Source organism: Xiphophorus maculatus, chromosome 20 (assembly GCF_002775205.1).
Source record: "Xiphophorus maculatus strain JP 163 A chromosome 20, X_maculatus-5.0-male, whole genome shotgun sequence".
NCBI classification, from domain to species: domain Eukaryota; kingdom Metazoa; phylum Chordata; class Actinopteri; order Cyprinodontiformes; family Poeciliidae; genus Xiphophorus; species Xiphophorus maculatus.
Genome location: NC_036462.1, coordinates 28,700,672 through 28,722,134, shown reverse-complemented (window position 1 = coordinate 28,722,134; position 21,463 = coordinate 28,700,672). Strand labels below are relative to the sequence as shown.

The 21,463-nt window shown below is 41.7% G+C and overlaps 1 protein-coding gene across 8 annotated transcripts in view; it reads left to right on the top strand.

Annotated features, from left to right (window-relative positions):
- The window catches only part of slc25a26 (solute carrier family 25 member 26), a 64,462-nt gene extending 43,972 nt beyond the window's left edge, over positions 1 to 20,490 (top strand). For 3 of the 8 annotated variants that reach the window (XM_023325762.1, XM_023325764.1, XM_023325769.1), the window contains 3 exons: positions 7,859 to 7,923; positions 12,164 to 12,237; positions 20,117 to 20,490. In XM_023325762.1, coding sequence (XP_023181530.1) covers positions 7,859 to 7,923; positions 12,164 to 12,237; positions 20,117 to 20,409 — 432 coding nt within the window. In that variant the 3' untranslated portion in view covers positions 20,410 to 20,490. Of the gene's footprint in view, positions 1 to 2,499; positions 2,570 to 7,858; positions 7,924 to 12,163; positions 14,536 to 20,116 lie in introns of those variants that run through there. The other 5 variants (XM_023325766.1, XM_023325765.1, XM_023325768.1 and 2 more) reach the window with 4 other exon arrangements.
- Positions 20,491 to 21,463: the final 973 nt, after the last annotated feature.

Here is a 21,463-nt window from a genome sequence, read left to right as displayed (position 1 = left end):
GCTAGAATAACGTGGTTGTATAGGTCGGGGCTTCTTTTGTTACATGCCTTATGCAACTGGCTCACAGCTATACAACAACATAACCATTTTAATAAAAACTATTTTCGTACATATTAGAATAAAAAAAAACTCCAATGACTTTAGAGTTGTTTTGATATTTGAACCAAACATCCCAGCTGTACCTGAATGCAACATGAGGACCTGTTGGGAAAACCTTTAAACTTGCATTTCAAGTTTGAGTTTGAGCTTACTGGGTGGTACAGGTGGCTGGATCTGGTCTTCAGCTGATTTTTCTCCAGTACCTGTGAGGTTTAGCCTGAATTTCTTTGGTCCACTTTTCTTTCTCTATCATCAGTGTTACCAAATACCAGAGGTTAGAGATAGTTGGGAGTCATCCTTTAATTTTGTTTTGGTGTCATTTTTAAAAGTTGCACAATGGGCCGCAGACTTATCCACTATAAAACAATGCTGTACTTGTTTGGCGTGCATGCATGCTGAACTAAAAGTGCTCTAATAAAAATCTTTTGTATTAACGTGTATACTGTTACATCCATAAGACTATGCAACACTCAGAGAGAAATGGCAAAAACCAGAGAGATTCAACTCATCCCCAGTTAGCGTTATAAATATTTAGGAGTTACAAAGACTAATCTAGTCTGGCTCGTTTGACACAGTTAACAGATCCGAAAGGCTCTTTTCTTTAAAAAAAAACCCAAAAAAACATGACAGCTCAATTTAAAGGATTTGGCCAAATTTCTGCAAGAAAGTTTTTTTTTCTTTTTTTTTTTTACTTTATCACTAAAAGTTCATTTAGAACTTGCAGAGAGATGTTATTTTACAGTAACTTTGCAGATAAGTGAACAATTCTTCCCAACAAGAGCGAGACAGTCAGACAGTCTTTCCAACTTCAGTTGATCTAAAGATATTTAAAACAACTCCAACTAAAAATGTTTGTGTTTTGGATTCAACTCTTTATAGCGGATATTAGGAGACCATTTCGCTCGAGACAGTTGTAAAGTCAGACATTGTTTTCTCAGCTGAACTCGTTGTCAGTGTTACTGTGAGAAGTGTGGCTGGTTGGCTCGGCAGGTTGCATCAATCTGACCACCTGCGACTTCTGTCTGCTCCGAGTCTGCCAGGAGTTTGACTTGTTTTGAGTTGCTAACATCACCTCAGACTTGGGTCTCTGTCTATTCACGTTTGTGGATCTCCAGGGCAATGAAGATCCACAACAATTAGTGTTTGTGTTTTTTGGACAGCTGACACCAAAGTACAGATGTCAGGCTGTTATGCACAATGCCTTGTTTGGCGATAACCAAAAAACAACATATGAGCATTAGCAGAGCATTAGTAGAGGGCTTGTAATTGGTTTTTGTCTTACAGTAATTGAGTCCAGGAGCATTGCAATTGAGTCTAATGCAAGACCATCCGTAAAACAGCTTGAAATTTGGGTATTAGGTTATTAATATAACAATTATCCAAACATACTGCAACAATCGCCAGCAGAATAGCTGAGAAGGAAAGAAATCAAAGCTTTTAAGTGGCTCAGATTTTGAACTGACTGACCTTAAGAGAGATGTGTTAAAAAAAAAACACACACTCAGAAACTTTTATGAACTGAAGAAATGTTGAAAAGAATAGTCGGACAAAACTTCTTCACAACCACTCGTATAGAAATCAATTGCTGCTAAATGTAGCTCTAAGACCTTCCTTTGTTTTTCACATACATGCTCTCTATTGTGTCTGTTCGATTAAAAACTTCAAATGTTGTACCGTTGAGGTTAGGTTTGTGATGACGTGATGATGTTCTGTTGTAGTTGCCATTTATAATAACAGAAAAAGTTCATGTATGCTCTCTAACACACAGCTTTTCATTTTCACCTGACAGCATGCAGTCTGAGTTGTTCTTAGAAGTCGTCCGTATGAATTTGAGGTTCCAGGCTTTTATCCTCGTGCCTTTTTCTGCCTAATGCCACACCATGATGCTTGCAGACCCTCCTTTGGAAAATGTGTTCGCTTTGATAATAAATGAGAAAATAATATACGGAGGCAGCGGAAGGATTTGTTTCAGTCACTCAGCTGAAAAAGCCGTATTCTGCATCTATTGAATCCATATAAGTTCCATTTTTTTGTTATCAGTTCCTTATTTAAGTTCACCTTTGGGTCATATTTGTTTTTATTAACTGTGTTGTGCCTGTATGGAGATCTCGCAACTTGTTCAAGTCCCATATAAATTTCTCTTGTTGGGAACCGAGCGCTGCGGGCTGACAGGGAAGAAGAGGAACATGAAAATAGTCTAAAATCCTTTTTTTAAACCTGATGTTTCTGGACATCAGATCTGACCAAGGTTCACAATGTGGTTTCAATATTTCTCCTATCTCTTCTAACAACAGTTGTCTCTTTTTCTCTCTCCCCTTCTTTGTCCCTCTTTCAATCCTTTTTGCCCTTTAATCCTCGTATTTTATCTCCAACCTCTCCCTCTTTCCTTCTTTCTTCCAGACGCTGTGGTCGAAGAGGCAAGGTCACACGCTCCACTCTTGGCAATCAGCGGTGTGCGGAGCTTTTGCAGGTGCAGAGGATTATATGTAGCTTTGGGAACTAAGCAGAAGGGGCTCTGTGATGGGGGGGACATGGAAGAAAGGAATAGATAAGTCTACGGTGGACAGTTTAATAAAGAAAGACCAGCAGAGAGATGCAGGTTTCCCCAGAGCCACCTGCTCACCAGATCTGTGATATAAAGGAGCGAGGAGAAAATCGGACCGAACTTGATCCCTTTTTTTTTGCTATAGCTTGTTTAAAAAAAAAAGAAAAAAACGACGGAGTCCTAAACTTCCAGGGACTCCGCATTGTTTTCTCAACAGAGGGGTCACATTATCACAGTTCTCCAGCACCAGTGGACATCACACCACGGCAGACTTTACGAGTCTGTCTCCGCCTGAATGAGTATCAGGGGAAGCGCAGACAACCGGAGGGAAAAGGCAGGAGGGATGAGAGGGGGCCGGGTTTGGGGCTGTGCCCCGGCAGCTGCACAACCTTCAGAGCACTGGAGCCTAAAGTGGTTTCAGGAAGAGAAAAAGAGAGAGAGAGGGGAGGAAAGAAGCAGAAAAGGAGTGAAAGACGGTTAGCTAAAAATAGAATGTGTAAGCAAAGAGCACAGAGTTCAAATTAAAAATTTACGCCTTCCTACACTAAAGAAGAGCAACAGATAAAGACTAAGGTCTCGACTAAAGTTCCCTTTTCCTTTTTTCTAATCAGGAAGGTCCAAACTCAGAGATACGGGTCAAAGCAGGATGTAAACTGTCTTATTTTTGCAAACTCCACAGATGCTAAATTGAGTGTAACGTAATTATTCAGAAAGATGACAAAATCTCTCACAACTCTTCAGTGAATCTGGAGTGATTCTTGTTATTGTAGAAGAAAGGTCCGAAAGGAAGGACTGGCACTTTGTAAAAGTTATTTAAAAAAGAAAATTCGTCTTTTAAAGATCATCTCTAACGCGGCTTATCTGATATTGATTCATCTGTTGGAAATCACTAAATGTTGCTTCTCTTCCTTCCACCTTCTGCTCTGCCCTACCGTCACTTGTAGGTAGGGCGGAGTGGTGGAAAGTATTGAGTTATCCATATTATCATGGCTGCTTCTCTGGGACTTTAACATGTGCCAAGTTAAACCAAGAGTAATGGAAAGAGCTACTGTAGATGGCAGCGTACTGTGTTGATTGGTGAACCTTGGCAGGAACATTTTGCATTGGCTCAGTTTTTGGAATAAGAATCACTGACCAGCTAACCCTGGTTTTATCTGTTCGGGATCATCGGAATGTCTTCCTAGGATCACTTTAGATGGACCTGTGCATTTCCACTGCACTATTCAAGATGAAAACCAGTAGTTGTTGCAAGTTTTGAATGACTGTAATGGCAAGAGAAAATAGAAATCCCATATAGACAGGATGGTTTGGCAACCATCCAGTGACATCACTGGAAAGTTTTAAGAAGTCAGCCAAGAAGCTGTGAAGAATAATAATAACATAAATGTTGCTAATATAATCAGCGGCGACTTATTTGATTACTTTAGCAACATTTTTAATGTTTCGAGTGAGAAATACTCTACTCAACAGAGCTTCAGTCTGCAAAAAAAGGTTTAGGGGTTGAATAAAGTGCAAGTAAGCGATTGCATTACTCTGACCTAAGAAATCCACAGAGTGAGTGAAACATAGCAGCTTAGCGTAAGCCTCCAGGACTTGAGCTCTGACTGAAAAAATGTGTCACACCATCCGTCATTGCTCCCAGTCAACACTTTCTACCGTGATGAAAAAGTAAAAACCCGCGACGTAAATCCACATTTCACAACCGGGGCCGTCCACCCAGCCGTTGTCGAACGTTTATGTCTTTCAGTCCATAACTCTTCCTCGGCTGGACCGGGCCAGACAGGACGGGAAGATTGAGGTCAGCCGCTCGGGGGACGACACCGAGCTGGAGGTGAAGGAAAGGAAAAGACAGTTGCAGGAGGACACGGCACCCAGAGGAGCCGAGGCGCGGTGCTGCACCGCCCCACCTGGAATCGGCACTCAGGGAGAGGAAGCATCAGAGTGATGAAACGAGACTTTGGTCTGCGGGAGGAGAACTGGTTACGTTTGAACATCTGGGAGCTTAAATATCTGGAATGTTCTGAACTTAAAACGTTGAGGTGGTGATGAAAGAGAGGCAGGGGACAAAAGATTTGGGACTGGATTTGTGTTCACGTCTTTATCGTACACTCCCACGTAGAAGACGTCCATCAATCAGTCCATTAGTGTGTACATCACCTATCCATCTGTCCATCTGTGTCCTAGATATGTTTTAGGTCTCTGCCCATCAGGCAATTGCCAGAAAACCTCCAAAGGGATCAACACAGAGCGGCCGATCCTACCTTCCGTGTCTCGGTTAAATTGTAGACAGACTGATTAATCTAAAGCTTCGGTGTTTGACTCAACTCTTTCTTCATCACAACAGACCAGAGTCAGTCCCACAAAACTGCAGACTAGACCCCTATTTTTCCTATCCATCCTATCATCACTTGTTAACAATTCACCAAGACACGTAAATCCCTCAACCTGAGGCAGAGACTGTCCTCCCGCTCAGAGGGATTACTCCACCGTGTTGCCGTTTGGAACCAAGGCATCAGAGGAGCTAACTCTCCTCCCGACAGGTTCACGCTCGGTTCTGAACCGGTCCAGTTCCCTCACTCCCGGCCACCTCGTAAACGTCATCAATAAAAGACGCCAACACAACAACATCATCATCTGCAAAACATAAAAAATAAGGCCCTAAGCTTCCCCCACTGCTCCACGGCTACACCTTGAGATCCTGCCCACTACAAACTCTCTTTCGCTCATCTGTAATCTCCCTGCCTTTTGAAATACTCACAGAGGCATTTTTAATCATCCACAAGATCTCCGCTTGTATCCTCCTCTGACTTATGGCAGACTTGAACTCGGTTTCCTCTCTGCATCCTCATGAAAACTGACCAAGAAAAAGAATGAGGTCATCGACTGATTTCTTTCCAGCCTTCAACCCCATCGTGGGATTTTTTTTTTTCTATCCAGCCAAATTTAGATAATTTAATAAAGCACTACACTTAGAAGATTTATTTGCTTAATGCGTTCTTTGACCATTTTCCAAAAATATCATAAAAGATGTTACAGTAAGTCTGCTTCAGTCCCGTGTTTATCCAACCGAGACAGAGAAGTGAAAAACCTTAACCTAACGACAAAGCTCCTGTTTTACGTACGCTGCGCCTTGAAAAGCATTCATGTCGCCTGAACATTTGCAGATTTTGACACATTACAAAAAAAATAAAGGACATTTCAAAGTAAAATGGATGACGTCTCTACCAGCTTTACACATCTGGAGATTAACATTTTTGTCCATTTCTTGTTCTTGCTCATGCTCAGTCAGATTAGATGGAGAATGTCTATGAAAATCAGCTATGAAGCAATAGCATAGACTCTCGATTGGATTTAGATCTGGATCATTGGACTGGGCCATTTTATCACCGAAAAAAATATTCCAGTGTATCTCTGGCTGCCTGTCAATTTTTTTTTTTTTGCAACCTCTAAAAATGTTTTACTCTGGGTCTGCCGAAGGGTGGGATATTGTTTTACAATCTGTCCAGTCCACACTGCTGGACTTCTGGCTGCCATTAGTTGCACCAAGTTTGATTTAGGGGGATCAGAGTACAAATGCATGCCACACCATTCAGATTTTCATGCCGTGTGTTGGTTTATTATATTATGCCTCAATGACCTTCATCTAAGTTTGTCCTCGTGAAATGGCAAAATGAGACGCTGTAGTTTTATGGCGTATTATCTACATATTTAACCTAAGTATTTTGTCATTTTAAACAATCAAAACAATATAAATTGACTTCCTTTTGGCCAGATGAGAACAAAACTATGTATACTGCAGAGTGTGTAAGAGCGGGAAGAAGCTATGCTAACTTGGCTTGAAGTTGGAATGCAGCTGCTCCAAAAAGCCGTTCTGAAGATGTTTGTGTGTATTTGTGTGTGTATGTTCATGCGTAGATACAAATGTCTCTTTTTTTATTACGCAGGTGTGAGTTCAAGTCTGTACTTGTGTGCTGGAGAGTCCGCAATTTGTGCGTAGCTCGGGGGAAGGATTGGGTCAGACGAGTTGTGTTTAAGAGCAACACAAAAATCTTACAAAGTTTTTTTTTTTTTTTTTTTTGGTCTAGTTTCTGTTGCAAATATCTCACTTAATAAGACAAAACTAACTTACAAGTAACTTCTCAGCAAGAAATAGCAACTTGTTTTATGTCAAAAATTCCTTAACGTTGAGCTTTAAGTGAAATAATCTAATGTTGGAACAAAACATTTTAATTTGTGATATGGGAACAATCTTGCACCACTGGCAGATTATTTCACTTCTTACTAGTACTTTTTCATCAATATTAAGGAATTATTTACATAAAACAAGCATCTAATTTAGAATTAAGAAATTTTATATCATTGAACTGTTTCAGGAAATCACTTAAGCAGTGGTTACTACGTAGATAATCAAAACTGTATTCTTGTCTTATTTTATCATTATTTCTAAATTAACTGCTCTTTACATGTTTTTTAATGACTGTGACTTGTTTTATTTTGAGTTTTACTATAAATGCTCACTGTAACTCACACTACTTTTACAGCTACACATTGAAATCTGTTATAATGTATGTTGTTCTGCATGTTAATTGTAATTGTTTTGAGTCCTTCCATTAATCTGCCAGGAGGCTACAGATGAAAACTAGCCTCTTTGGCTCCATAAAGCAAATCTATGTGATGTGTAAATACAATTCACAAAATCATATCAAATTCATATCAGGCTGAAAAGTTACTTGTAAGTTAACCAAGTTTTTGTCTTATTTCAAATGTATTAAGATATTTTTCTCTAGAAACTAAACCAAAAACACTTGGTAGCATTTTGTGTTTTTGCAGTGAAGGTGTTGGAAACCAAAGGGGATCTTGTTTTGTTTTTGTATTTGAGCAACAGAGGAATGTATGGAAGCCCGTTTCAGCCACTCTGTACAAAAAAAAAAAAACTATCTCATTATAATGAGATACTATCTCATTATTTTGAGTTACTATCTCATTATAATGAGATAATTTATTTTAATTTTTTTTTAACAGAGCGGCGGAAGCGGGCTTCCATAGGAATGGGCTTGGATGAAGATTTAAATTTTTTTTTTTTTTTGAACGTTGGAAACCAACAGGCCAAGCGTTCTGGCTCCCTTCGCCTTAAAGTGTCTGCAGTCAAGTAGATTTATTGGTTTTGTGTATTTTCTAGGTATCCGTTTGACTAAACGCGCCTGTCTTTTGTAGGCGCGGTGGCAGCCTTCGTCACCACCCCTCTCGACGTGGCGAAGACCAGGATCATGCTGGCCAAGGTACACGCTCTGCACACACAGACACGAGCGCACGCGGCCTCCTCCGGCAGCTGCTTTTAAACACCGCTGTCAGGTGATGCCTCGCAGGCAGAGAGCAGAGCCACGGACTGGGCCCGAAGCCCGAGCGCATTTCTCCGGTGTCAGGAGGGGGCGAGGGGGCAGAGCGAGCCGAGGTAGAACCGGGGCAGCTCACATCCATCACCTGCTCAGAGGGGGGTACGGACGGTGTTTGGGGGGGATGGAGGGAGAGACTTGTTTGTGTGCATGGCTAGTGTTAAGAGCCAGGACTCATTTCTGCTACGAGGGAGTTTCCATCACGGTGCTGCATGTCATGCAGAGGTGAAGCCAAAGCACACTGTCCCTGCTGTTAACTCCCCCCACCCTCCTCCTCCTCTTCCCATCCTCTGTGTAGTGATATTCCTCCTCTTCCTCACCACCTTTTTCTCTTCTGGCTCCGTCCGACTGCATGTCTGGCTTCTTTCAGGGTGTCCTGCATGCGTATGTGAGCAGGACACCCCCATCTCTCTCTCTCTCTCTCTCTCTCTCTCTCTCTCTCTCTCTCTCTCTCATACGCACACACACGGACTGTCCTTGGAGAAGACACAGTGTTCCATTTCCACCCCCATCCTAACTAATGAGACTGGAATCAACAAAGCAATCGGACAGGCTTGGATCTCTGACGAGAAGCCGTTGGCTGGAGGTGGAACTGCACGGTACAAAAGCTTCCAGTAAACTTTATCTGAGAGGCAGCTGCTGCAATCTAACCACCCGCTGAGGGCTCTGCCTGCAGCACAGGTCCAGCTAGAACTTTATAAGGCCAAGATTTTTATTTTTTATTTTTTTGATTTGCTCTGCAAAAAACTTTATACACAAGGGGAAAAAAACAACCCAAAATGAACACATCCTTTTAACTGGATTCAGTAATTACTATAATGTACAACTTTTATGATGTAAAATTACCTTCTGGCGTCGTTTATTAGACTATCGTTTAATAAGGAAAATGTCATGAAATTAGATAAGAACCCTGTTTTTACAAAGAACAGGGTTCTTATGTGGTCCGGACTGAAGTTTAGATTTATGGTCCGACCCGAACTCGACCCCGAATTCTGGCTTCTGTGGCACTTTTAATACGCCTGCAATACATACAGCACACAGAAAACCAAATGTGAACGTGCAACATGAAGTTGCTAATCTACTTATTTTAGTGTAAATACAGGAGTAGATAGTTTAACTTGCTCCACTCAAGCAGCAGCAGGATAGGATCCTGTCAGTCACACATCCCAGATGATTTGCACTTGACTCACCCTGCCGTTACAACAAGCGACAAAATGGAGCAGGAGGACAATAAACAAAAGCTGGAAATGAGTTGAATTATTTTTGAACGAACGCAATAAAATCTTAGGTAAAATAATGTCAGGTTTAGTTGTTAGTTCTTAATTAAAGTGAAATGGGTCGGATCGGGCTCTGACACAATGCCTCTGGGCTCGGGCTGAGTTGGGTTAGATATAATCTTTAGTGAGGACAAATCTGGGTGGATTTTTAATTTAGGTTCTTTTTTTCTATTATGTAAATAAAAAATATTGTAAAAAGAAAATGAATCATAGGGACAGACACAATGAGGCCAAAAGTATTGGGTCAGCCCTCCAAATCAATGAATTCAGTCATTCCAATCATGTCCACGGCCACACGCGTATACATTTAAATAAGTTTGGGTCTGTCCCCCTGCTGTTCCAACATGACTGTGTACAGGTGCAGAAGCCATTTGGGATCGTCCAACATCAGTGTCTGACCTCACAAATACTCTGCTGTAAGAATGTAGCAAGATTGCAAACCGGTACATGAAGTAATTGAAGCATGGATTATTTTAAAAACGAGGTTGCACAAAGACTGTCGACATCATTTTGTAAGTCAGTTATTTGGAATTATATTTTAATAAACATCAATACATTGAAAATGTACAGTAGCTCTTATCACTTTTTTACCTACCAGCTATTTAGATGCCAAATTACAGAATCCATTCAAAGCTCCATATTGAAAGTGTAAATTATTATCCAGAATTTAAATACATTTTTAAAACTAATACATTGCAAATTATTCTAAACAGTCTAAGTGTCGCTCCACATCAGCTGCAGTCAACACAGGTTCAGAGCAGAACAGAACTGGTGTGGACGGTTTGGATCGGACAAACCGCAGGAAGTCTGAGGGGCTGGAGCTCGGTTTCCTCGCCACACCTGATGGAAAGAAAGGGTCGTGTTGTACAGTCGGGAAAACAGGCGACCATCCAGGTACCCAGCTGGATGTGCAAAAGCCTCCGCAGCAGGACTCCGACTGCCTGGTTAACCACAGCGCTGCAGCAGGCAGACCTCCTGCTCCGCTACCGTTCAGCTGCTCTGATTTCCTCAGACCGGACTCCAGTCATCACCTTAATGCTCCCCACCGGCACAGCAAGGCCGACTTGGGCCGCAGGGTGCAGGAACAACATTTCAGACATTGTAGAATTCTGAAAAGTGATCGTAATAAAAATTTAACGTCAGACGACAAAAGTTAGCCACGTCAGGAAAATCTCCCCGACCCGGTTTGAATGAAAAATATGGTCTGTGATAGCAGTTGGACGGGACATGTGGGTCCTCTCTGTGTGTGTGTGTGTGTGTGTGGGTGTGGGTGTGTGTGTGTGTGTGTGTGTGTGCGTGCGTGTGCGTGTGTGTGTGGACGCCCTGTTCCTCCATTCCCTCGTTCCATCGTTCCATAGCCAGAAAGAAAAAGAAAACTTGTCAGGCGGGGAAAGCAATTTCTCAGCAACCTGTCTCCAACAGAAACACGGGGAGTCTGGGTGTTTTTCCTCTTAACGTGGAGGAGAGAAGGTCCTCCTATCGATGTAACAGATCACATTTTATAGACGAACTTTTATTCCATTACGCTCTGTCTTTTTATTTATTTTACTTTCTTTATTTAAAATAGACAATGTGCATTATTGAACAAGTGCAACAGAGGCTAATTTCCATCTTGGCAGGTTGATGGTAAGATTACAGCATTAAATCACATGATATGTCAAATCACAAAATTGTGAAGACTGTAAGATGCTTCCTTCCTAATTTTGCTATCACTGTCTAATTGCGTGTCCCTAATAAGGGGAAGCTTCTTTTTTTTTTTTTTACACTGTGGCATCTTATGGTCTCCCCTGTTTTAATTTTCCCTTGTAAAATTGTCCAGTGGAAGGGGCCAGGCCATGCAAAAATTGCATCAACTGTTAAAATATCAGAAAATTAAATGTTTATTTTCCCAAGATAAATGTTTATGTTTAGTTTAAACTCTGCGGGGGACGTATAACTTTGACTTGTTTTTCTTTGTCTACTCAGACCTTCATTCCTGTGTGACAGATTAAAGGTCTTGATGTTTTACATGTAAAGTTGGGGATTTTTGCAATTTTATTTGTGTGTAAAACTCATAACAGTTGGTAGTTGTAGATCCGTTGTTTGACCCCAAGTGTTGAGAGTCCTGTTCTACCGACAGCCTGATCCCAGCCTTCGCAACTTCTGCATCTTTACTTAAAATGGAAGTTTTCAACTAAGATGCAAATGAATGCAAAATTACCAAATGAGAGATCTCAACCTTTACAGCTGACAGTTCTTTAGCAGCCTGCTGTCAGAGAGACGTCAGGAAAATCACTAATACACAAGCGAGAAACAGAGGACCAAATATAGAACCCTGAGGTACACCACAACAGTACTAGCAGCCACTTCAGAAAATCTGTCATCTGTATGAAACGGCTATTTTTGTTCAATACTCGGGGATTTCATCAATCATTTTATCTTAAATTTGACATGTCGTCTCCACTGCCTCTTTCTCGTTCCTCTTTAACCTCCTGTTGTTCCACTCACTCGGTTGCAGTGATGGATAAGGAAAACTCTCTGCCCGGCTCGTCTGCAGAGCGTAAATAACAGCAGCAGATTGATGGCTGTAGGGGAGGACCAGGAGAACTTGTTGAGTGTTATTTTTTTTTTCCCCCTCCCTTTTTGGACGGGGCAGTGGAGGTTGCTGGAGGTGACACCTGCACTGACACAGCTGTCCCTGACCAGAAAAAGATGTTTGGGGGAGGGAGAGGAAGAGGAAGAGGAGGAGGGAGGCAGCTGAAGGAAGCTCCGCCAAGGAAGATTAAACAGGGTGTCTGTCTGAGGAGCAGGAAGGGAGCGAGGCAATCTATCCATCATCACACCTCTATTTGCTCTCTGTCCTCCTGCAGGCGGGCTCAGCCACGGCGGGCGGCAACATCCCGGTGGTGCTCTGCGACGTGTGGAGGAGCAAAGGCCTTCCAGGGTGAGGATGTCTCTCTTCAGTCTTCTGAAAACGTGATCGACTTTTCAAACAAACAAACAAACCAAGCGGTTTCATCCCCGCTCATCCTCAGGAGACCTCCCGTTTTTACGTGACTCCATTCAGCTCCCCCTCCTCCTCCTCCCTGGCACACAATCGAGTGCGTCGACACAAGAGAGTGGCCTCCCCGGGGGCAGCGGGCGGGGGGATTTACGGCGGCGGCTGAAAAATGAGATGCATAAAAGCTTTTTGCTGCAGACTCACTCTATCGTTCTATTGATTAAGGTGTTAGAAGGGCCAAGTGGACGGGTTTATTTGAGTGTTTTGATGTGTTTATGATACTCGCCGGACAAAAGGGGCCAGGTCTAATGGGGCCGCAGAGGGCCGCCTGTGCTAAAACAAACCCTCAGCTGTGGTGAATAATGGGCCACTTGTGTACAAGCCACCATCAGTTAGTCAGGATGCGTCTCAGCTTAATGCTCACAGTGTTTGGGAACGCTGCCCCCTCTTTACACACGCAAATGTACTTTCCAGAATTATTCATACGAAATTTGTTCCCTTCCCCCACAGATTTTGTCATATCATGATAAAATCTGAAAGGTGTGGCACGCATTTGGAGTCGGCCATCTTTACTTTGATGCCCCTAAATAAAATTCAGATCAACCACCTGCTTTCACAAGTCAACTATTATTTTTATTTTTGTTTTTTTACATTCATTTACATTTTAAAATGAACAAACGTTTTGAATCAAAAGAAGTAGATGGAAGAAAAAAATCTTACATATTCTACACCTACTCTCAAAAGTCAATTCCCTATACCATAAGCAACTATAAGTATCAATCAAATGTGCTAGAATGTCTCTAGCATGTGGTAGAATGGCCTAGTCAAAGTTCAGAGCTAAATCCAATTAAGAATCCGTAGTAAGACAGGTGTTTACATGCACTCTTCATCTGATCTGTACTGAGTTTGAGTTATTCCGGACGTTTTTTGTGTGGGCAAACATTTTAGTTGGTGGAAACAAAAACCAAAAGGCTTACAAATGTAATTGTTGTAAAATGTTTTTCATCTGACAATTCTTTTGCCAGATTAAACAAAAAAAAAAAAAAAATTTTTTATCTAACATCGTTATTATGCTTGTTGGTCTATATCTAAAATTCCCCAAATATAAAATGTAAGGAGGTTTGTGGTTGTAACAGGAGCGAAATGTTGAAGCGGAGTGAATAGTTTGTGCAGGACTTTCTACTGTTTAGCTTCTTTATGTTGCAATGGATCATTTACCTGAAATCTAGTTGTTGTTGTTTTTTTTTAAAAAAAGACGTTTTTGTTTTCGTAAGCAGTAGCCTCAACATCTCCACTCGGAGATGTTTGGAGTTTTTCTTCCCTTCCTGTCTTCTCTTTAACTTTATCCAACTCATCTTGGTCTTAGCCATACTGCAGAGAATACACGTGTAACGCTCCACAACACGCCAAGCTCCCGTTTTTCTGCTTTGTTTCTTGATGTATGTCCCTAGAAGGCAGGCGGACGCATCCGATGGAATGCTGTAACAAAGGAGGGTGTGTGTGTGTGTGTGTGTGTGTGTGAAGTAAAAGGTTAGAAGCTGTTGTTCTCCAGGGCCAAAGGCCTGCTTGTTGCACCGGTGCATGCCTGATACAAATTGCTGGGGCTTTAAAGCTGTAATTATGGTAATAGGCCCAATTGCAGTGTAGTGAAGCTCTAAAGTGCTTCCATGTGTGCGCTAAACCCCAGAGACCCTGGCTTAGCAGGGAGCGCTGCAGCCTACCTCCCCCCTCTCCCGCCTTCCTTAAGCCTCCAACAGTAACCTGCAAAATACCCACGCTGCACCAGGAGTCAAGTCAGGACTACAGACTAATGGCCGGCATGACCTGAAAGCGTTTTCAGATTTACTGCTTATGCAAAATGAAGGGGAGGATATGCAAATGCACCGAAGCTCCTGGAGGCGCCGAGCCCTAATTGTACCTCTTTTTTTGTGCATCTTTTCAGATTAAGGTTTTAGATTTTTAGTCGGGCAGCTTTTTTCTAAATTTAAAGGCTGGAGCTTTTCAGAGCAGAGCAAGTAAAACTCAACTGAGTTGATAATAAAATCTGTGGGGGTTTTTTTTGTCTGATATTTTCATTTTCTGCATCAGCTAACTAAATTTTAAAAAGTTATGTCAACACAACAGCAGCCATTACTGATGTGTCGGGATCCTGGTGTACTTTCCTGGAATGTTCTGAAAACCAAAAACATTTATTTATTTATTTCCCTGTTTTGTACCTCGTACTGAGCCAGGTGGTTTTTCCTTTTGGGGTTGTGAGACTGTTAACAAAAAGAAAAACGGGGGGGTATATACTGTATATATATATATATATATATATATATATATATATATATATATATATATATATATATATATAAAAAGGACATTGATGGAAGATTAAGTGGAAGAAAAAGCATGCAGTAGTCAGTGTTTGTTCATTTGTTGTCCCTTTCTGTTTTATTTACTGGGTGACCAGAGATGCTTTTCTCGCTGATGTTCAAGGAAAAGTATTATCTTCTAGCTGTAAAATTCCTGCATTTGGCACTTATTGCTTGCTGTAGTTGTGACTTTAAGTTATTGATGAGCTTAAAAACTGTTCTCTCGATTAAAGAACACTGAGCTGAAGCTAAGTTTAGTGTTTCTTAAAAAAAAAAAAAAAACATTCAAACATAGAAGCATGTTAGCCGCTGCATAACTGATTGCTTCTGGAGTTATTGTCGTTTATTTATTTAAAAAGTGAAAATGCACATCACAAACTACATAAATTAACAAGCTTCTTCCATCAAAAAAGGGAAAAATAATAATAAATATAAAGCATTTTTATCAAGTTACAAATTTAAAAGGAATAAATTTGTAACCCGCATAAAAGCAGCACATTCAAAATAACAAAATGAAAATAAGAATCATGTGATCTGTGAGTGCGTACTTAAAGTAATGAAAAAGAAAAACCGCAGCAGTAGTTCCTGCTGTTAGTGGACAGCTGGGTCTACTAGCATCCTGCTGTCTGATGAATCTGATGAAACACAGAAAATAGTCCCACTTTCAGACGTCATCCCAACTGTGAAGCACAGCGGTGGCGAGATCATAATGTGGGACAATACTCCACCTGCGAAACGGGTCAGTGTTAAAAAAATAAATAAATCATGAAAGCAGACCAAAACGGCTTCTTCAACAACACCAGCGCCAAGACGTTTTCTCTGAACTCACCACTGTTCTCCCACACACACACACACACACACACACACACACACACACACACACACACACACACACGCACACACACACACATGTTTGCATGCCTATCTTTGTGGGGACTTTCTGTTGACTTCCATTCATTTCTACAGCCTAAACCTTACCCTTATCCTAACCCTAACCAAAACTCAATTCATACCTTAGTCCTAAATTTGACCCTTGACCCCAAAACAGCGTTTCCCCTTGTAGGGACCAGGCTTTGGTCCCCACAAGGAGCAGTGGGTCCCCACAACGTAGTATGTCAGGAAAATGGTCCCCACAAGGTATTACAAACGCACACACACGCCCACACACACACCCACACACACTCGTCTATGAGCTATTTTTAACCCCGACTCCTCAGGGAGAGGTGATTGGCCGGCGGGATGCGTCGGAGGGGGGAATACTCAGCGGGGAATGTTTGAGCCCTGGCTCGTCTCTGACGTCGCCCGGCGGTCCACACAGGTGGGCCCGATCCCAGACAGGAAATGGAACTCGGGTGGAGAGCTGAGACAAAACAACAGCTCGGCGTTTAAAAGTAGTTCACTCCTCGCACTGCTGCTGGGCGTTCCAGTGATCCAGATGACTAAGTGGAAACTTTTGAGAAGTCATTCCTGTGACTCACTTTGAGAAAACAACAAAAAAGTGTTAGATATTGTTCCATAATTGGTGTTTAGTTCTCCCTCTGGTTGCGACTGTAGTCCCAGAAGATGCTAAATATGGAGCAACAGTAAGGCGAGCCACGTTTAGGTGTTTTGAAAAATGGAAGTGAAGTGAGTGTGAAGAGTTTTTTTTAAAAACTTTTAGCACATTATCTGATCATTTTAATGCCAAAATGAGGTACACAAACGGTGTCGGTGACACGGGAGGTTTTACAGTGTCCAGCTTTGGTCTTTTTGGAGCCAGATGTGGTTATATTTGGAGAAAAGGCAGAGGCTACAGAGGGATACTTGAAACCCAATTTAGTTTAAAAAAGAAAAAAAAAAGGGGAGGCAAAACCATCTGAAATATGAAAGTATTTTCAGAAGACCACCCACGCGACATTGAGAAGGAGTCGATCGAGCTAATGGCACGGCGATGACTCAAAGAAACATATTTGGCTTTTCAAAAGAAAATACGACTTAGTGAAGGTCTGTATACGTGATGAAGTGAGACGGGCCAAAAATGTGAAACGAATGCCAATGTCATTAAAATAAACCGTCTGAGAACAACAAAATTTAATGTGAGTGCGTAGGATTACTGTTTTTTTTTTTGTTGTTTGTGTTTTTTTTACTTTGTTGGAAAAAAATGTGGAAACTGCTTAATGACATTGGAAGAAAGGGGGAAAAATATTCTCAATTTAACTCGATAAAAGGGATGTCTTGGCATAATGACACGGCAGCCAAAGTATAAATACAGACGTTCTGTGAAAATCAGTAAACAAACAGAAACATGAAGACCGCAGAACAATCCAGAAAGTCAAAGCAGGTTTGTTTTTCTTTGACAAAACTGCAAAGCAACAGGATTGTACATCTTAAATGCAAAGTCAGCTGTTTATCTTAGAAGCCATAATAAGGAACTCTGGTAAGTCTGGAGGAGCTGTAGAGTCCCAGAGCTCAGGTGGGAGAATCTGTCGGCAACTATTAGTCGCAGTGCTGACTACACTGATGAAACACAAAACCTTTTTCGTGTAGTTTTTAGAGCTAAACTAATTTAGAAGTAACTTTTCAGTAAGATATAGAGGCTCGTTTACATCAATAATTAATATTGATGAAAAAGAAAAAACACTTGATAGACATTTTGCCACGCTGTGAGTGATAAAATCTACCGCTGGAAGTAGGGCTGGGCGATGTATCGAGTATACTCGATGTATCGCAATATTTTCTATTTACGATAGGTAAAATGGCTGCATCGCAACCATGGAGTAGAAATTATCTTTCAAATAATAAACTTTCACCATCAAGCCCTACACAGCGGTGGTTGAATAGATTATTTAAACACCTGCTTTACTGATGCTCTGTCAGTTTGTGTGTAGGTCGCCTTTTTTTATTATTTTTGAGCTGAACCAAAACACACCTCATTCCACAGCACATCTATATGTTAAGTTTGTCAAAGTCAAGCATAACTGACCTGCTTCTCTCTCCCTCGCTATTTTTTGCTTAGTTAAAACTTATTTCTCACTTTGTTATCTGGTCTTAGTGTAGACAGTTCATAGCAAAACACTTCATCCCTTTTTATATGAGCTTACATTAGCAGGGAAATGGGGGCTGGAACTTGCGTGGGTGACGTCATGCTGCAAGGAGTATAGTTTAAAATATCATTGGAGCTCATTTAAGAATATCGGGATATACATCGTGTATCGTGATATAGCAAAAAATATGTCAGGATATTAGATTTTCCTCATATCCCCCAGCCCTAACTGGAACTTTTTAGATTAATATTAGAACGTTAAGTTACTTGTAACTTAACTTTTTTGTAAGTTACAAGTAACTTACAAAAAAGTTACTTGTAAGTTAGTTTCTGATAAGATTTTGTGATTTTTGATCCAATATGATCAGTTATGTTTCTCTGAAAGAAAGAAGGAAAAAAAAGAGTTGACATCATTCTAAAATAGTTCACGTTGCACATTTTATTTCTGGTTCAGCTTTAAAAAAAAAGAAAAAAAAAAGTAATTGCTAAGGTCAAATCTCGCCATATTTCTGCCTTTGAGAACTTCCTTATGAGTTGATGAAAACCGAAGTCTGTTATTGTAGTGATTCAGAGGTGATTTTGTCAAATGAAAACAGACCGACTAACACTCCCACGCAAATGATAAATGCAGACAGACTTTTTATTTTTTTTTATGTGCGGCTGTCAGTATTTGTTCTTTCTCTTCTTTTTTTCCGCTTGCCCCCCCCCCCCCCACCCCCTTTGCGCCTGCGAGCCGAGCTCAACGCACAAGGCAGCCGTCATACGTAACATCTGGCCGGGGCCCGGGGCCAGACCATGTGAGCGCGGGGGCGTATTGGCAGACGGAAGGTGTCGGTAGGCAAATGCTCGGCAAGGGAAAAACGGAGAGAAGTGGAGGGAGAGCAAAAAAAAAAAAAAAAAAGCAAGAGACAACACGAGCATGTGTCGAAGAGGTGGATGACGCAGCAAAAACGAGAAGCGGAGGAGAAATCCCGTACAAGTGAGCCAGCTTGGGGAAGGGCTGGGGGTAAGGAAGGGCGTCGGATGGATGGACAGCACACCGACATGTGTGGATGTCATCTGGCCGTCGGTCAAGCACAGAGAAAGTGAGAGGAAGCAGAGAGATGAGAGCTCCAACGAGGAACAAAGGTGGGGGGAATTGAAGCCTAATTCCAAAAGCAGCTGTCAGGAGGAGAGTGGGAGGCTCGGTTCTTGGGATATGGGCGCTCTCTCATGGCCCGTAACATCCTCTGACCTCCATAACGTCAACAGCGACTCGTTGGGCCCCCAAGTCAGACCTTAAAAAAAAAAGAAGAAGAAGAAGACGACAACGAAAACCCCCCTGAAGCTTTAAGCCTCACCGTTTCCCAGCACCTGAACACCAGAACGCCATAAATTAGTCCGGTTCTGTCAAATGTTGAAGCTAAACATGAGATGCTAAAACTGTCTGCTAAAAGCTAACCTGGAAGTTATTTTGTGGAACTGCTTTTGCATATACATGTTTTATTTGGCTCATCTTGAAGTTGGCATCAGGACTATATGCCGATTTTTATGAAAGCAGAAGCATGTCCTCTGACTCAGACTTATTAAACGCCCTCCAAAAAAATGTTGCACACTAATATTTCATTGGCTTTGACACGTCACAAGTTTTCTGTGCTATTGTTTCGATAAGCTTCTGATGTCACTCGCGCGGTGTGACGTCGCCTCCGCTCCTAGTAAAGATAACTAGCTCTGAGTGAGCCTGAAATCTCATTTTGAACTTTGCTCATCCAGTTCCTGTTTTAAAGAAAAATCGGAATCGACTAAAATCCTTGTGGCCAGGTCTGCTCTGATCGCAGCGTCTCTTAAAAACATTTCGTTTGCGTCGAACAGATTGGAAAAGCAAATGCAGTTAAAATCGTGGCAGCAGAAATGAAGAAAAACAGAACAAATGTTAGAGCACGTGGACATTTATGCCAAGTCTACAAATCCACCACACTTTTTTGGTGCCGTCAATTGGGAGTTTATTGCAGATTTTTCTCAAAAATTGAAAAAAAAAAAAATTCTTAATTGTGCTAAGCAGCTGCCTCTTAGATGATGTCAGATTATAGCCCACGATCTCTACAGCGAGTAATAAAAGGTCACATTTAAATAAAGCGCAAATATTTCCAAATTAGTCCCACAAACACGAAATCCTGGAGGGACTGAAAAGATGTTCAGTAACATCATTTAATTTTAAGAATTCATTGATATTTGAACGGTTTGTGAACAGTTATTTTTTTTTTATCAATGCATTCTGGCCCATCCGGCCCTTTAAGAGCGGTCATGATCTTGATTTGGCCCAAAACCCCCCCAAAAAATGAGTTTGACGCCCCTGCGTTAGAGGTTCTTCTAGGAATCAAGAGCGAAAACTGCAGCTGTTGTCCATTTCTTGACGTTTCTCCAGAGAAGGTGACGCCTTGTGGTTTCCGTGTGTTTCCCGCAGGCTGTTTGCAGGCAGCGTCCCGAGGATGGCCTTCATCAGCGTGGGAGGCTTCATCTTCCTGGGAGCGTACGAAAAGGTCCGCCGCGCTTTACTATAGCGGGGCTTCACGGCACTATCGCGCACACACACACACACACACACACCCACACACACACACACACACACACACACACACACACACAGTGGACCCTCGGTGTCGCCGTGCAGCTTGGGGTACTCCACCAGCTCGGTGCCCTGAGGATTCGAAGCTGACTACATTACCCAGGATGCATTCCAGCATTGCTGGTGGATAACGTGGAAAAGACTCTAGCAGCATTTATGATTCTGTCCTGTCATTTTGGAATGGATTTTGGAATTAAAGACTGTCTTTTATACTTCTTATGATTTTTTTTTTTCCCCCGTCACACTCTAGACTTCGGTCCTACAACGTTTAATGTCCGTGTGTTTAATGTTTTATCCATATTTTCTTCTCTCTGTTGAGCTCAGCCACCTGCGCAAAAGACCCACCCGGGAGACGCGGCGATATGTCACCGTTGTTACATTCCAACTAGAGCAAATCTGACCTCATCCCACCTACCAGAGCCGTATTTTTTTTTTTTTTTTTTTTTTTTTTTCCCCCCTGAGACGCCGCCAACAATAGAGCACTTTGTTGAATTAACAGGCCTGTGGGGTTTGATGTGGAGGCTCAGCTGCTCCACAGGATTCTTCACTACAGCTCGAGGTCTTTACCTGTCATGACTGTATTGTGTTGTGAGGTGGAAAACATGGAAGGAACTGAAGGGAAGGGGGGGGGGCGGAGATATTTTTTTATTTTACTTTTTTGAATGCGTTAATTTTGCCGGATTTAGATGGTGGAAAATGTAGGATGTCCTCTGAAAGTCATATTTGGGGGTATTAGCATTTTAGCATCAAATTTTTTTTAGCAAGAAATCAACTGCAGCTTGACTAGATCGTGAGTTAAACCCACAATCAGTTCATACCTGCAGTTGTGCATGACGTATAGCCTACGGTAAGTTGCGTTAGTAAATGAATATTTGCTTGGAGAATCGGCCACCGAAACTGGCTCTGCTCACATCCTTTATAGATCCCTGCCGATGTTCTTTCATTTCTGCAGATCAGATCGTGATGTTTTGCTTTTTTTTTTTTTTTTTTTTTTAAGTCCTTTAGCCTACTTCATGCTGGCCTATTTCAGTAATTCTTTTTGATTTGCTAATCGTAAAGTTTGACCGGTCACAGCCAAATGGGCCCGTCTGTGTTTTTCTTCTCAGTCAAATCGTCTTTGCTCATTTTTAGTTTGCCAATCTGAAACCGTTAAGGGGGCAAATACTTTCCCACAATGCCAGATTA